Source organism: Canis lupus, chromosome 30, assembly GCF_003254725.2.
Source record: "Canis lupus dingo isolate Sandy chromosome 30, ASM325472v2, whole genome shotgun sequence".
NCBI classification, from domain to species: Eukaryota; Metazoa; Chordata; class Mammalia; order Carnivora; family Canidae; genus Canis; species Canis lupus.
Window position 1 is genome coordinate 31971001 of NC_064272.1, and position 18033 is coordinate 31989033.

At 35.8% G+C, this 18033-nt stretch overlaps 1 protein-coding gene across 8 annotated transcripts in view; it reads left to right on the forward strand.

Annotated features, from left to right (window-relative positions):
- Positions 1–18033, forward strand: part of MAP2K5 (mitogen-activated protein kinase kinase 5) — a 257106-nt gene that overhangs the window by 74563 nt on the left and 164510 nt on the right. For all 8 annotated transcript variants that reach the window (XM_025472372.3, XM_025472373.3, XM_025472374.3 and 5 more), the window contains one exon: positions 11140–11179. In XM_025472372.3, coding sequence (XP_025328157.1) covers positions 11140–11179 — 40 coding nt within the window. The remainder of the gene's footprint in view (positions 1–11139; positions 11180–18033) is intronic.

Below are 18033 nucleotides of genomic sequence, written 5' to 3' on the forward strand. Positions count from 1 at the left end.
GCAGAAGGAGAAGCAGGCTCCATGCAGGGAGCCTGATGTGGGACTTGATCCCAGGTCTCCAGGATCACGCCCTGGGCCAAAGGCGGTGCTAAACTGCTGAGCCGTGGGGCTGCCCAGCCCCTCCATTCTTAAATTATATCCTACCTCACAATTGGTAGAGAAGCACAGATATTCCCTATTATAATTTTTTTCTCTTCACAATTTAAGATAATTTGATTAGAGCATGTATAGAAATTAATCTGCGGAATAGTGCCATAGAAATTAGATGCCTGCTTTAATTGTATGAGATTATACAAGCTTTATCAGAAAATGTATGATCAGCTCTAGGTTATTTATTTTGTGAACAGGAGTCAGCTGGGACGATTTATATTTTTTTGGTTCTCCTAGAACTTGAAATTCTAAGCATAAATAATTTCAGTAAACATTGTAAAATACAGATGCGGTTGATCTTATGCATGACATAAATTTGTGTGAGAGTCCAGATGTTGGAATATGAACACAGGTTGTTTCTCCCTTATGTGCTGTGTGAATATAGGGGTTTTTAACATTTTGTTTTGAAATTTTTCTTTACACACTTTTAAAGATTCTTACAGAAATTCAGTGTATTCACTGGACTGATGTATCTTTTAACATATCCTCATTAGGATTTAGATGAAGTTGAGTCCACCATTTTAGCCTTGTATATATTGTATTAGACTCATCTTTAAAATTCCAAGGAGCACATAATAGAATTAATTCATTTGTCTCAAGTATTGCTTTGAAATCAGTCATGTGGCTTTTTGAATACCTACTCTGGCAAGGAACTGCACTTGGCAGTGTGGGAGGTAACACCAACATTCAGGGCCTTTAGGACACCATTCTCTGGGTGCTATTGCTGGCTTACTGTCTGTACTGTTTCATCTCCTTAATTGTTTTTTCTCACCTTTCTGACTTCTGAATTTGGAGTGCCTCACATTCAGTCCTCAGACCTCATCCCTAATTAATTAAATTCCTAAGAGTTTTTGTAGTTCCGTGACTTTACATATTGTCTATATGTTGGTAAAACCCGAAAGTGTATCTCTTATCTTATCCACTCCTCTGTCCCAAGCTTCTATCTAGGTACCAGTTGGATGTCTTTTAGAGCTTTAAAATTACTTAAAATTGGATTCTTGATTTCCTCTGAAAGCTGCGCCCTCTACAGTTTTTCTAGTCTTGCTTGGTAAATGGAAACTGTTCTATAAGTTGCTCATGACAGAAACTTGCAATCATTCTTGATTCTTCTTTTTCTCCCAGACAATCCACTAGATTTACCAAGTCCTGTTGGCTTTCATGGAGCTAAAAAGTACCAGATTGCATAATGTAAGGTTAACTAGGTAAAGTTCTTCTATTTCTGTGAATAAATACTATAATTCTAATAGCTTGAAATTTAGGTTTATTTTGCTCATCCTCATTTTTTATAAATTCTCTCTGGCCAAAGGCTTTTGTATCTTTTTCCCTCTCTCCATATTCACAATTACTGCCTGGGTTCATTTTACCACTTCTTGCATAGATTACTATAACAGCTTTTTAAGTGCTCCTTCCTTTCTCTGGTTTCCTTTTTGGTGGTAATCTGCAACCAGAGTAAGGATTTTATTTTTATTATTATTTTTTTTAAATTTTTATTTATTTATGATAGTCACAGAGAGAGAGAGAGAGGCAGAGACATAGGCAGAGGGAGAAGCAGGCTCTATGCACCGGGAGCCCGACGTGGGATTCGATCCGGGGTCTCCAGGATCACTCCCTGGGCCAAAGGCAGGCGCCAAACCGCTGCGGCACCCAGGGATCCCCAGAGTAAGGATTTTAAAATTAAGTTCTAATCATATCACTATTCTATCCAAAAGCCTTCAGTGGCTTTGTATTGGCCAGCAAATTGGGTGCAGCAGAATTTCAATAACAGTAATAAAAGCTGAAAGAAAACAAAACAGTATCTTTAAAAGACTAAGACAAAATATTTGTCTTGGTTAAACTATCGATCAAGAGTGAGGGAAAATAAATACATCTTCAGAAATGAATGCAAATGTGTGTGTGTGTGTGTGTGTATTGGCAGAGAGAGAGAGAGAGAGATAAATAGGGGAGGAGAGAGGATTAGTTTATTACTGAGAAAAGTACTTTGGGTAGAAAGAAACTGAATCCAACTGCATCCAGGAAGGAATAAAAATGAAGGAAGGAGCGGTGACTATTTAGATAAACCTGACTATATAAAACAACCATAGTCATGATTAATTCAGGGATGTCAAAATGGAGTCAAACTGAAGACTAGACAAAATAGGGTGAGAAAGGCTGATTGGAATTAAAATATTCTAAGATTTTTTTTTAGAAATATCTTTTATAAAAAAATATTTTTAAAATTTATATATTTGAGAGAGAGAGAAAGCAAGAGCATGAGCAGTATAGGGGGAGGGTCAGAGAGAGAGGGAGAAGCAGACTCCCCACTGAGTAGGGAACCTGACACAGGACTCAGTCCCAGGACCCCAGGATCATGACCTGAACCAGACACTTAACCACTGAGCCACCCAGGCACCCCATTCTAAGATTTTTATATTGTTTGAGAGAATACTAATGTTAAATTAGTATTTTGTTAAATCAATTATGATTATTAAAAGTTGAATGGATAACAACTAAAAGGCCAAAAATGGATGTATAACTTCAAAACAAATAGAAGGAATAAAAGGATAATAATCTGATATAGTAAAGAGAGAGGTGTAAAGTAGATGAATCAGTGGTAGGAATAGATGCAAATATATCAGTAATTACAGTTAATATAAACAGACAATAAACATCAGTAATTAAAATAAATATGTTGACAATAGATTGTTTAGATGGAACTTTTAAAAATAATGTTATATGCTATTTTAGACTTTTAGAATACATTCCTAAAATATAAAGACAGAGAAAGGTTGAAAGGAAAAGGATGGGGAAAAGATACCAGTAAAAACTTATAAAATGAAAGCTGTAGTTATATTAATATAAGAGAAAAAATATTTTAAGGCAAAAAAGTATTATTGGGGGGCACCTGGGTGACTCAGTCAGTTAAGCATTTGACTCTTGATCTCAAGTCAGGTATTGATCTGAGTCGTGAGTTGGGACTTTGCATTGGACTCCATGCTGGGTGTCTAGCCTACTAAATAAAAAGTATTATTAGGGATGGAAAGGACTACTATATGATGATAGAAGAAAAAGACCATGATTGTGAAACAGCCCTAAACTTATATGTAACTAATAACATAACATTAAGATACATAAGCGAAAAATTGTCAGAATTACAAGGAAAATTTGATAAATTCACAGTAATAATGGGAGAATGCCTCTTGGTAATCAATAGATTAATCAGACCAAAATTAATAAGCATATAGAAGATTTTAACACCACAATTAACAGGCTGGTTACATGGTCATATATGGAAGTCTTAATCAAATGAGAACATACGATATTTTCAGGTAAAAAAAACCTGATTTTTAAAAGCCATACCAGGGCACAAAACAAGTCTCAATAACGTTTGAAATGTACAGGTCTCTTTCTTGACTACAGTGGTTTAAAAATCATTAATAAGGGGCACCTGGCTGCCTCAGTCAGTTGAGCATGTGACTTTTAATTTCAGGGTTGTGAGTTCACACCCCATGTAGGTTAAAAAAACAAATTAAGGGACACCCAGGTGGATCAGTGAGTGGTTGAGAGTCTGCCTTTGGCTCAGGTCGTGATCCCCGGGTCCTGGGATTGAGTCCCACATCAGGCTCTCTGCAGGAAGCCTGTTTCTCCCTCTGCCTGTGTCTCTGCCTCTCTGTGTTTCTCGTGAATAAATAAATAAAATATATATAAAAAAAGTTTTCCTTTAAGAAAAAATAATTTTTAGGGATCCCTGGGTGGTGCAGCAGTTTAGCGCCTGCCTTTGGCCCAGGGCGCGATCCTAGAGACCCGGGATCGAATCCCACGTCGGGCTCCTGGTGCATGGGGCCTGCTTCTCCCTCTGCCTGTGTCTCTGCCTCTCTCTCTCTGTGGGACTATCATAAATAAATAAAAATTAAAAAAAAAGAAAAATAATTTTTAAAAAAGTTGAAAAAGGAAATTAATAACCTTCAGACATTTGGAAATTAAAATGCACATGTCTGAATAACCTCTGGGTTGTATAATACATTATAATGGAATAAAAACATTTACAACTGAAGAAAACCTAGAGTATTCATGTGATACAAAGTCATAACCTAAAGGATAGTTTTTTAATGTAAACATTAGAGAAGAATAACTGGATAATAATAGGCTTAACATCTAACTCCAGAAAATATATTTTTTTTTTGACGGAAGGGGTTAAAACCAAAGAAAATGGAAGGAAAAAATATTAAAGAAAAAATAAATCAAAATTCAAGAAACAACTCAAGAAAACCAACAGCTGGTTCCTTGGAAAAAATGACCAAATACAACAGAAAGAAGACACAAATAACAAAATTTAGGCGAAAAAAGAAGACATAATTCTAGACAGAGCAGAGATTTTTAAAATAAGAGGATACAATGAATAACTTTATGATAAAATTGAAAGCAGAAAATGGACAGTTTCCTGGTAAAACCTTACACTGCCTAAAGAAAAATAAAAAACAAAAATATACCAATTAAGGGAATATATCCATTCATTCAACAAATATTTATAAAATGTGCCAGCACATTTTAGGTACTGGAAGTATAGTAGTAAATAACAAAATAAAAGTGCTTTTTTTCATGGCACTTGCTTTCAAGTGATAGCAGACAGAAAATATTATTAATTAATTGGGTTAGGTGCTGATAAATTCTGTGAAGAATAAAACAAGAGAAAATGAGCTGTTTTAGTCAAAGAAGTAACTTTGGCCTGAAGGAAGTGATAGAACAAACCAAGTGGATATTGGAAGGAAGAGTGTTCCAGGCCTGAGGAGTAGATGCAAAGGGTCTGAGGCAGGGATGTTTAGAGGAACAGAGTGAGTACTGTGGAGAGGGGAAATTGGCAGAAGCAGAGATCAGTGAGTAATCAAGGACCAGATTCATGGAAACCTTATAAGGACTTTTGATTCAGCAGTTGGAAACCTACCCATAAAGTGAGGATGATAATAACTTCTACTTGTGTTATATGTTAAGTGATATCTCGGAGCTAAGGAAAAAATAATTTCTGCTCATAAGATTATGGAATCAATTAAATGCATGTAGAATTTCTTTGTAAACTTCTATCCAAGTGATAGATTTTCTTTCTATTCATTTGCTGAACATTTCTTTAAGTAACGGAGCACCTACCATGCTAGGTCTTGTACAAAGTGTAAAGAATACAAAGATGATTAAGACATGGTAGTGTTTCCTGCTCAGTATGAGAGATAAACAAACAATTTTTCTGCAGTGCGCTAAGTGTGATAACAGAGATACTAAGGTCCAAAGACTTGGAGAGGCCTCAAATTTTTATTTTATAATCTAGGGTTTATATTGAAAGAAAATATGTAGATTTTTTAAGGTAGCTTATATTAATAATAATTAGTAATAGCTTTCCTATTAACCCAAGGAGAATGAAAATTAGGCTTCTCATTTAGCAACAGTGATTGTCATGTGGTTTTTCTGCTGAGATGAACACCAAAAGTGGCACTTACCATACCTGTCTGTATGTATAAATAAGTTTTGGTAGTGGGCAAGAGCTAAACATGAAATCTCGACCTTGAATCTTGGTATAGCCATAGCATTTCAGATGTCTAATTCTTTGTCTTTAACAAGTTGGTTCAACATGCAATATAACTTGCATTTCTTAATGCGCTGAAAATGATACAGTGCAGCCTTTTGCCAGTCTTCATTATTAAAGCTTTAGTAGCCTTCATTTATAGAGCACACAGCCTAACTCTTAAAGCATAAAAATAACTCAGTTTTAACAGGTTTTACTTTTTTAAAAGATTTTATTTATTTATTTATTTATTTGAGAGAGAGTGTGAGCCTGAGCAGGGGGAGGGGCAAAGGGAGAAGCACACTTCCCTGTGTTCTAGCAATCACCACTACTAGGTACCTACCCAAAGAATGCAAAAATAAAAATTCAAATACATGCATCTGATGTTTACAGCAGCATTAATATTTACAATAGCCAGTTATGGAAACAGCCCAACTGTCTTTTCGATGGATGAATGCATAAGAAGATGTAGTAATATATATAATGGAATATTACTTAGCCATAAAGAAAAGTGAAATCTTGCCATTTGCAACAACATGAATGGAACTAGAGAGTACACTACTAAGAAAATAAGTCAACTAGAGAAAGACAAATACCCTATTATTTCACCCATATGTGTAATTTAAGAAATGAAAGAAATGAGCAAAGGGAGGGAAAAAAAAGGCAAACCAAAAAACAGACTTAATTTTCAAGAACAAACTGATTGTTATCAGAGGATAAGTGGGTAAGGGGATGGGTGAAATAGGTGATGGGGATTAAGGAATGCACTTGTGATGAGCACCAGGTATTGTTTGGAAGTGTTGAATCACTATATTGTACGTTTGAAACTAATATTACATTATATGTTAACTAACTGGAATTTAAATAAAAACTTAAAACACCTTTTGCTCTCTGCCTCCCATGATAGACAGTAGTGCTCACAGAATACTTCTTTGCCTGGGAAGATTCAGATGTGATGGTCCTTAGACTGATGGAAATAGGTAGCACCTTTGTAAGTTTTGAATTACAAATTTCCCTGTCCTGAAATGCAGTTAAGAAAACTTAAACATCACCATATATTTCTTTAAGGTCCTAAAATATATATATTGTGCCCCAGTTCCAGTCTTGGCCTTGTCATTGACTGTAAGTTTGGACAAGTTTTTCATTTTATTTTTTATTTTTTTATTTTTTAAAAATTCTCTCTCTTTTTTTTTTTAAGATTTTATTTGCCTATTCATGTGAGACACAGAGAGAGAGAAAGAGAGAGACAGAGACACAGGCAGAGGGAGAAGCAGGCTCCATGCAGGAAGCCTGACGAGGGACTCGATCCCAGGTCTCCAGGATCAGGCCCTGGACCGAAGGTGGCGCTAAACCACTGAGCCACCGGGGCTGCCCCTGGACAAGTTTTTTAAACATGGCTTTTGAGTGTTTCCAATCCAAAAAGAAAAGATTAGATTAGACAATTCTCTGTATTACCTATGAGCTCAATAAATTACCTGATTCTGTATGAAAATTGAAGGTTGATACCAACTTTTTCTCCAGTCATCTAAAACCTATTCCAAATGAAAAACCAAAGAAAATATGCACAGTAAGTGTTCCCCATCTTTTACTCCTCTCCTTGCTATTTTATTTTTTATTTTTATCTTTTTAAAGATTTTATTTATTCATGAGAGACAGAGACAGAGGCAGAGACACAGGCAGAGGGAGAAGCAGGCTCCATGCAGGGAGCCTGACGTGGGACTCGATCCCCAGTCTCCAGGATCATACCCTGTACCCCAGTCTCCAGGATCATACCCTGGGGCGAAGGCAGTGACAAACCGCTGAGCCACCTGGGCTGCCCTCTCCTTGCTATTTTAAACGTCAAATACCTTAGGCCAGGTTGCTTAGTTCATACCATCCTAAAGTGTTTATGTTGTGGGCTCAACTTTAAGGGCTGGGACCATTCCCAGAAGATGTGTGCTGGTGACGAAGAAAGTGGACTCAAGGACTCAGCACTAAAAATATCACATAAAAATGTTTCCCTCATGCACTCACTGGAACAGGTAATTACTGTGGCAACAGTAAACTAATTTGAAGTGTTAGCTGTTAATTAAAACAATGGAGAGGTGTATAGTTGTCTTTTGGTGTAACCAGAGCCTCCATTCAAACTTCATTAATCACTTTATAGTTAATGTGTTGGGGAAGGTCAAGACAATTGAGATGCAGTATCTGTTGAAAGTAAACAAATTCCTTTTCTCTGGGTAGAATGCCATTTGCAAAGTTAAGAGACACATTCGACTCCTGCCTGGCCTTGCCTTTGTCATTCACTTCTCTTGGTGATTAAATGTTAAACTGGTACTGTCATTGCACTGTAAACCAAACCTCACGACATCTCTCTTGCTCGAAATCCAACCCAAACTTCCACGGATGAACTAACGTGCGTCATAATTAAATCATCAAGCCTCGCCCTTTTAATTCACTTGGAAATAGGAGACCTTTCTTTTGGAAAAGACATCAGCTTTCTTGACAAGCTTATTAAGTTGCCAAACTATCCAGTATGGTATACACATTAGATTATCTTCTAGTCATCTCCTTATCATTGCTGTTGGTCTCAAACGTCCAGGGATTGCTTGTTGTCCAAAGTAACACCATTGTTCTCTTTGCAAATTTTGAAGCCTTGTGTAAGCATTCAACTGTTTTATCTTCATATTTCAGTCCTTGGTTAGAAATTCTAATATACAGCATTTTTAAAGTTGAAATTGGAAGAACTATGATAAGGGGGGAAATAATATGTCATTAAATCTTACATGTTACCTATATTTACATAGAATAAGGTTATTAACTTCCTTCAAATCACATTTCAAATTAGCTTAATCTAACAACTTCTCTGTCAAACAGTGAGAAAAATAGTGTTAGTCTTTATATACCAGTATATTATATGAGTTCAGATATATAATAAATTGAATCATTACCTTTAATGTAGTTTCACATTGTAAAAGTTTGATATTAACATACATAGTAAATTAAATGGTAATTTGTTCTAAAACCTGTATACTACAGGGGTTCCACTTATAAAATGTATACCACTTTATCTAAAACATAAAAAAATTTTTAAATAATTTGTTTTATAAGTGTAATTAATAGTATTTATATATACTTGAAGGTTGATATTTAGAGAAAGTCTTTAGACACCTTATAGATTAAAAAAAACTCTTCAGGGACTCCAGGGTGGCTCAGCAGTTGAGCGGCTGCCTTCGGCTCAGAGTGATCGCAGAGTTCCAGGATCGAGTCACACATCAGTTCCAGGATCGCTTCCTGCGAGGAGCCTGCTTCTCCCTCTGTCTATGTCTCTGGCTCTCTCTGTGTTTCTAATAAATAAATAAATAAATAAATAAATAAATAAATAAATAAATAAATAAATAAAATCTTTAAAAAAAAAACTCTTCAGTAGGGTGAACAATTACCACTTAATTTTTATAATCTTGCTTTTCCTTAAATGTGATATAATTGAATTTCTTTACAATTGATTGTCAAAGGCTAAGTTTTACCTTCCATAGTTGGCTTGACCTTTGTCCACTCAAATAGGAAAAGCAGAACAAATTTCTTGTAACACTAATATATAGATATATACATACCTATATTCATATATACTTTTTTTCTAATCTTACCTGAATTTGTAACATTTTATATGTGAAAAGCTACAAATGCTTGCGTATTCTTAGTAACTAAGCCATTTCTATAAGTCAGTCACTTAAAAAACACTTGTGAGGGCAGCCCAGGTGGCTCAGCGTTTTAGCGCCGCCTTCAGCCCAGGGCCTGGTCCTGGAGACCCAGGATGGAGTCCCACGTAGGGCTCCTTGCATGGGGCCGGCTTCTCCCTCTGCCTGTGTCTCTGCCTTTCTCTCTCTCTCTGTGTGTCTCTCATGAATAGATAAGTAAAATCTTTAAAAAAAACAACAAAACACTTGTCAGTGATTGCAAAAACTCTGTAAATTTACCAAAGAATCATTGAAATACATACTTAAAATGAGTGAATTTTACGTATATAATTGCACCTGGGGCAGCCCGGGTGGCTCAGCGGTTTAGCGCTGCCTTCAGCCTAGGGCCTGATCCTGGAGACCCAGGATCAAGTCACATGTTGGGCTTCCTTCATGGAGCCTGCTTCTCCCTCTGCCTGTGTCTCTGCCTCTCTGTGTGTGTGTCTCTCATGAATGAATACATTAAATCTTTAAAAAAAAAAAATTGTACCTAAAGAAAGTTGCTAAAAAATTTGTCAGAGCAACCATCCAGATACATTTTTTTTAAGATTTTATTTATTTATTCACGAGAGACACAGAGAGAGAGAGCAAGAGAGGCAGAGACACAGGCAGAAGAAGAAGCAGGCTCCATGCAGGGAGCCCAATGTGGGACTCGATCCCCGGTCTCCAGGATCATGCCCTGGGCCGAAGGCAGGTGCTAAACCCGCTGAACCACTCAGGGATCCCTCATCCACATATTTCTACCCATACAGCAAAAACTGATGTTTTCATTTTGATAATAGTAGAATATATATTGTTTTTATTTTAAGAAATGGCAGTTTTTACTACTAAATCATTGCCAAGTCATTATTGGGAGCCTGGTAAATATATCTTGCAATAACAGTGCTTGTTTATATTGTGTGGTTTGTTTAGACATTTTTATATCAGATTGTCCCTGGATAATGGTCAGAATGTACAGTCCTTTCAGAACATGTGTGCAAGGCCATATGTCTTTTAAACACGAAGGTCTTAATGAGAAGTAATGATATCTTATTTCTGCAAACCTACTCTGTTATTCTTTTTCATAAATGAATCCATTTCTATGCCTTGATTTAAACTGTAGTTATTTCACTCTATCTGATCATTTGAGCTTGCCTCTTTTCCAAAGCTTTTTTAAAATTGAGAGATGCCAGCTTTAGGAAAAGATGAACCACATACTTGAGCCTGATAAGTCTGTGATTTCTTATATGAATTTGTATCTTAAGCCATAGCTAATTCCTCATGTTTTGAGATTATTTTGATGAAACATAGGGATATAGTTTATCTGTTTCTATAATTGAAGTAAACAAAAGGAAAACCTCCTACTTCATATGACTCTACAATGCTTAGCAGAAGACTTACAGAAGACTGTGAAGGTCTGGAGGCAGAAGACCTGGGTTTGAGGTCTAGTTCTGCCACTTACTGACTTTGTACAATTGAGAAAACTGCTTAGCTTCTCTGTGCTTCAGAGCTCTCTGTCTATAAAAGGAGGATAATAATACCAGCATTACCTCAGGGGGTTATTTTAAGGTAATGTATAATGAATCACTGTCTAAACCATTAAGCTCAATAAAAATATAAGCTACTAATGTTATTAGTGTTCTTTTAAAGTATCACATATCCCATTACTGCAGATATGTTCAGATTCACATTTATGTCCTTAACCATTCTGTAGGTTGTTTAGTATCCCAAGTGATTTTGTTTTTTTTTTTTTTTTTCTTCCCATAGAGCATATCATGTCCCGAGTGGGAAAATATTAGCTGTAAAGGTAAGTGCTGGATAAATTTTATGAAATTCATGATGCTCACTACTTTCTCTTCCCCTGTTAGCTTGAGTCACAGGTATCATGAAAGAGGAGATGAAATGGTTTAAGTTTTGGAGGGTAGGTGATGAAAGCTATGGTCCTATTGTGATATTCAGCTCCCTCCTCTCCCAGAGGGTACTTTCACCTACTCAAACACTGCTATTGAATTATATGTTCCTTTAGATATCATAACTCTTAGATTATTGCTGATGATATATTTAAAGACAGTCAACTTTAAGTTGTTCACTCCAAGAGAAGGGAGCATTCCTATAAATCATCTAAAAAGTAACTATTTGGCCTTGCAAGTGCATTATAATTTTTCATAATTTCATACACTTTGAATCATGTTTAACCTAGGCTACTATTAAAATTATTGTGCATGATTATTTAGTTGGGTATGGCAGGGTGCTAATAGCTGTTTATGGAAAGGATTAAAAGCAATTTTAAAGAAAGGACACATTTTTAAAAATATATTTTATTTATTTATTCATGAGAGAGGCAGAGACACAGGCAGAGAGAGAAGCAGGCTCCATGCAGGGAACCTGATGTGGAATTTGATCTTGGTACTCCAGGATCACGCCATGAGCTGAAGGCAGACACTCAACTGCTGAGCCACTCAGGTGTTCCCAGAAAGGACACATTTTAGAAAGAACTGTTAAAGTTGAGATTTTTGAATAAATGAAAACAGGTGTTTGCAAATACATTTTCTACTAGACCTGACCATAAAACTGAGCTTCAGAGTGAGGACTATATTGCTGTCACTTTATATCCCTAGATTCTATAAAATTTATGAAACATACTAGATGCTTAAAGTAAGTTGAACGAATGACTTAAGAGTAGAGGTAAGATTGTTGTGTTTAAACTTCATCTGAGTTGAATGAATGAGTAATTTCAGAGTAGATATATTTAGGGGCGCCTTGGTGACTCAGTTGGTTAAGCACCTAACTCTTGGTTTTAGCTCAGGTTGCGATCTCAAAGTCTTGAGATCCAACCCCATGTCAGGCCCTGAGCTCTGCCCAGAGTCTGCTTGAGATTCTTTCTCCCTCTCCCCTTGCCCTTCCTACTCATGCTTTCTCTTTCTTTCTCTAAAATGAATTAATAAATCTTAAAAAAATAAAAATAAACCTCTTATTTAGCTCTGAGCTTCTTGGCAGCCAAGGCAAAAACCATGTAACTTATTTAATAGTCATACTCTGAGAGAAAGAAATGTGTCATTTCTTCAAAACAGGCAGGTTTTTAAATTTATTTATTTATTTAAAAATATTTAATTTATTTATTCATGAAAGACAGAGAGAGAGAGAGGCAGAGAGACACAGGCAGAGGAAGAAGCAGGCTCCATGCAGGGAGCCCGATATGGGACTCGATCCCGGGACTCTGGGATCACACCCTGAGCAGAAGGCAGACGCTTAACTGCTGAGCCACTCAGGTGTCCCAGGTTTTGTTTTTGTTTTGTTTTTTTAATTAAATCTGAGCAATGTGTTAGTTTCCATATATTTGGAGATTTTCCCAATCTTTCCATTATTGATTTCTAATTTTAAGTCTGTTGTGGGTAGAGAACATACTTTGTATAATTGGAATTATTTTAAATGTATTGAGATTTATTTTATGGCCCAGAACATGAATTACCTTGGTGTTTCCTATGTACAGGGAAAAAATGGATAGTCTGTTGTATAGGGTGTTGTATAAATGTCAGTTAGATCAAGTTGGCTGCCAGTATTCAAAATTTCTGTATAGTTACTGTTTTTAATCTGCTTATTCTGTCAACTATTGAAAGAAAGATGAGTGTTGAAATCTCCAGCAATAGTTGTGGATTTGTCTGTTTTTTTCCTTGCAATCCTATCATTTTTTTTTACATTATCTTTTTTGAAGATCTATTAGATGTATTTAGGATTGTTATGTCTTCTTGATGAATTGGCACCTTTATTGTTTCATTACAAAATGACCTTTCTTAAGCTATGATAATATTCCTTGCTCTGAAATCTACATTGTCTAATATTAAGATAAACAGGTAGTGTAGCTTATTTTGGCTAGTGTTAGCATGCGATAACCTGTTACTTTTAACCTGTTGTGTCTTTTTATTTGAGATAAATTTCTTGTAGCCTGCATATAATTGGGTCTTATACTTTAATCCATTATAATAATTTCTGCTTTTTAATTGGGGCATTTAGACCATTAACATTTCATGTGGTTATTGCTGTGTTTGGATTCAGTTCTGTCATCTTGCTGTTTGTTTTCTATTCTATCTGTATGTCCTTTTTCTGGAGTGGTTGCTTTAGAGTTTATAGTATATATCTTTAATTTATCATAGTCTACCTTCAAGTAATATTATACCACTATCTATAATATAAGAACTTTGGGTTTTTTTTTTTAAGATTGATTTTATTTATTCATGAGAGACACAGAAAGAGAGGCAGAGACACAGGCAAAGGGAGAAGCAGGCTCCATGCAGTCCCGATATGGGACTCGATCCCAGGACTTTAGGATTGCACCCTGGGCGGAAGATAGGAAGATAGATAAACTGCTGAGCCACCCAGGGATCCCTAGTATGAGAACTTTGTAACTGGTATGATCCCTAGTATGTAACTTTGTAATCCCAAGTATACTTTCATTTCCCCCATCTTCAACTAGTTTGCTATTATACATTTTACTTTTTCATATGTTATAAACCCTAAAATACATTATTACTATTTTTTATTTAGATAGTTACTTGTCTTTTAAAGACATTTCAACAGTAAGAAAAGATTTATTTTATATTTAACTCCTGTTTTTACCAACTCCAGTGCTCTTTATTTAATTGTGTAGATTCAAACTTTATTCTTATATCACTTTTTTTTTGTCTAAAGGACTTTTCTTCTTTTACATTTCGTATAGTGCAAGAGTCTTCTGGTAATGAATTCTTTTAGCTTTTGCATATCTGAAAAATGTATATTTGACTTTCATTTTTGGAAGATGTTTTCACCAGATAGAGAATTCTACGTTGATTGCTCTTTTCTTTCAACATTTGAAAGATTTTGTTTCACAGTCTTCTGGTTTGCATTCTTTCCAATGAAAAGCGTACTGTCATTTTAAATCTTGATTCTTTTGTATGTTAGAACTGACTTCTTTTCTGGCTGCTTTTAGGATTTTTTTCTTTATCTCTCATCTTATGCAATTTGATGATAATGAGATTTTATGTAATTTTCTTCTTGATTCATATACTTAGGATTTGTTGAGCTTCTCAGCTCTGTGGATTTTTAGCTTTCATCAAATTTGGGGAAATATTAGCCATTATTCTTCCCCCATCAACTTTGGACCTTAAATTGCATATGTATTAGGCTACTTGAAGTCCCACAGCAGAATGATGCTCTCTTGTTTGCTTTAGTCTTTTTTTCTCTCTGATGTTTCATTTCTGTATAGTTTCTATTATCAGTTACTCAAGTTTTCATCTGCATTGTCTAATCTGCTATTAATCTTGTCCAGTGTATTTTTCGTTTCAGACACTGTACTTTTTATCCCTAGAAGTTTATGTGGGTCTTTTTTACATCTTCAATGTCTTTACTTAACATACTTAATTTTCCTTCTATCTTCTTGAATATATGTAATGTAATTATGGAATATGTGAAATATAATTAACTGAATTAATGGTTTTGTCTATTCCATCATGTGTCATTTCGGGTCAGTTTTGACTGATTGCTTTTTCTCCTCATTTTGGGTTGTATTTTCTTATTTTTTTAAAAACATTTTATTTATTTTAGAGGGAAAGAGAGTGAGCAAGTGGGGGGAGGAGCAAAAGGAGAGAGAGAATGCTGAAGTAGACTCTCCACTGAGTATGGAGCCCAATGCAGGCCTCAATCCCAGGACCCTGAGGTTACAACCTGAATCAAAATCCAGTTGGCCACTTAACCTACTGAGCCACCCAAGTGCCCAATATTCTTATTTTGAAAAAATCTTGTCATTTTTGATTGGATGCTAGTCATGCATCATAGACATTACGTGTTTTTTTGCATTCCTATAAATATTCTTGAGCTTGTTCTGAGATGCTGTTTAGTGACTTTGAGACAGTTTGATCCTTTCAAGACTTGCTTTTAAGCTTTATTAGATGGGACCAGCCCAGTGGCTAGTCGCGAACTAATTTACTCCACTCAGTTAAGGCAACAATCTTCTGAGTATTTTACCAGCACCCTGACAGTTATGAGGTTTTCCACCCTGGCTGGTGGAAACACAAACTCTTTCTACCTAGTGTGAGTTCTGGAGATTGTTTCCTCCAGTTCTTTCTGGTGGTTCTTTCTCTGCCCTCAGTTTCCTGACATCCAGGTACTTATTGGTCATTAATCAACTGAAGACTCCAGGGGCCCCTTGGCAGATCCCTGGATCCTTCTCTCTTTGGTCTTCTGTCTGGGAACTCTAGCTGCCTTGGCTTCCTTAGACCCCTCCCATTCTGTCTCCTCAATGTAGGGAGATGGCTGAGCTTTGCCTAAATTTCTCTCCCTACACAGGGGCCTACATACTCTCTAGTCTGTAAGGCAGGCAGTCTTAGGGCTCTTCTTACTTTTTTTCTCTCTCTCAAGAATCATTGTCCTGTTTTAACTGTTGTCAATGTCTGGGAGCCTGTTAATTTTTCTGGGTTTGGTATTTTTTATTTTAGATCTCTTCCTTTCTTGTCATCGCTATAATCCAGATGTTGTTTTTTCTCTCATCAGACATTAAACATTTAAAGTGTTCTCTAAGAAATGGAAGCTACCATTTATCAATCATTTATACTGTGCTAATAAATGAGTGCTAATAAGTTCTAATAAGCAGACTATTACTCTTTCCTCATTTAATTATTAATTAATTAATAAATAGCTTGCTGAAGGTTCCACAACTAATAAGCAATAGAACTAAGACTTGAAGTCAGGCAAGTCTTGCCTCAAGTTCATGCTCTTAGCCTGTATACTTTATTGCTACTCATTGTCCTTAAATTTGGTTTCCTAAAGCATAGTTCTGGTCACATCTCTTCCCCTCCCAAAAGTCTTCAGAGGCTCCGTATTATTCCCAAATAAACTAAAAACTATATGGGATGAAACCCAAGATCTTGCACAGTATGTTATCAGCCTACTTTTTATAGCATTATCTTAATGTGTCTGAATGCTGTGCTTCTTTTAAGTTGAACTCCTCGCTTTATCTGAACCCAGGTACTTTCACACTTCAACACTTTGATTCACATATTTTTCTCTAATTAGAATGCCTTCACCCATGTCTCTACCTATCAAAATTCTTAACACCCTTCAAGGGTCAGCTCCAAAGCCTGCTCCTCTATTGAACTTACATAGATAAATCCTGTCACATATGGTCTATCTATCACTCACTCACTTTCTCCTTTGAACCTCTCTAGAATTCTCTGTATGTGTTTCTTACGGATGTTGTCACATACTGCCTTGTATTTTGCTATTAATATACTTCTGCATTTCTCCCCTTACATTGAAATCTCTTTGTAAATAGAGAACAGATCTTATTTATTTTCTTGTCTTACTCATTGAATCATCCAGAACCTTGCATTTGGGCCTAGACAAAGGACTGCATATAATAACTAGATGTTCACCACATAATTTGTTGAATGACTGAATAAATAAATTTGGTTCTTTCATTTGTTCTCTAGTTCATTCATTCATCTTTTGAAGCAGCATCTTGAAAGCAAGTTCAGCTCACATACAAAAGAAACCATAGTGTTTTTTGTATGGACCATTGCTCTCACCCAGAGTAGTTCTTATATATATATATATTATATATACATAAAAGGGTGAAATGAAAGGTTAAGAGTTAGAAGTGCATTTGATCTTTTCCTGACCCCCTCCTGACTTTTGTGTGACTTCAAGCATGTCACTTGAACCTCTCTGTGACCTCAGCTGTGAAACGGGGCTGCCTCATGTCATAGAGGGATTGTGAAGAGCAGCAAATCACAGTCCTTGTCTAAACAGAATCACCTGCAGGGCTCTGATGCCTGCATACAATGATGAGGGAAATTTAATTTCCCAAGCCAAGTAGTCAGTTGGACCAACACTTTGAATGTCTATGGGAGCAATTAGATGAGAGTCCTTGAAAACCCATTACTTTTTTCTTCCTACCCAAAATATTTCTATTTTTGTTCTTCTAAATGTTCTTGCTTTTTTAGACTAACAAAAGATTATTATGGTATTTCCCCTTTCAGATTTCAAAGGCGGGAAAATATCACTTCAGATATTCTAAAAAGCAAGTTGAATTTTGGATAGAATAGAAAGACCTTGGATTTTTATTTTATACCACTGAATTTAGAAAATTTCTACCTTAAAAAGAACATTTTGGAAACTACTAACCAAAGATAACCATTTGATAATGACCGTAACTCATGAAATTTGTTTCTAACTTGCTTTTTTGGGACGTGGGGTTATTGTAGGTAAGCAAGATAGTTGCAAGCAAGTAGAGCAGAAAACAAATAAAAATAGCCATCTTCAACCAGAACCTTTTTATGTCTTTAATGTATTCTATAAGATCTTTCAAAATACAGCTTAACAGCTTTCCTAATATTTTTTATTTTCTAACTGGGAAAAAGTCATGTAAGAAGAAATTTCTTAGCTTGTATATAGCATGTGCTGATTATCATTCTTTGACTGCTTTGGGTTTCTGCTGCTTTTAAACTAGCATTTAAATGGACCGTTTGATTAATCATTTGTATACTGACTGTAATCCTCCCAAATTTCCTTTCTGAGTTGTACATACTGTAAAAGACAATTATGTCGCCACAGATTAAATAAGCGAATTAAAACAGAATAGAGGCTTAATTTGACCTGTGATTTTGCTCTCTTTCCCTTTAGTGCAGCGTT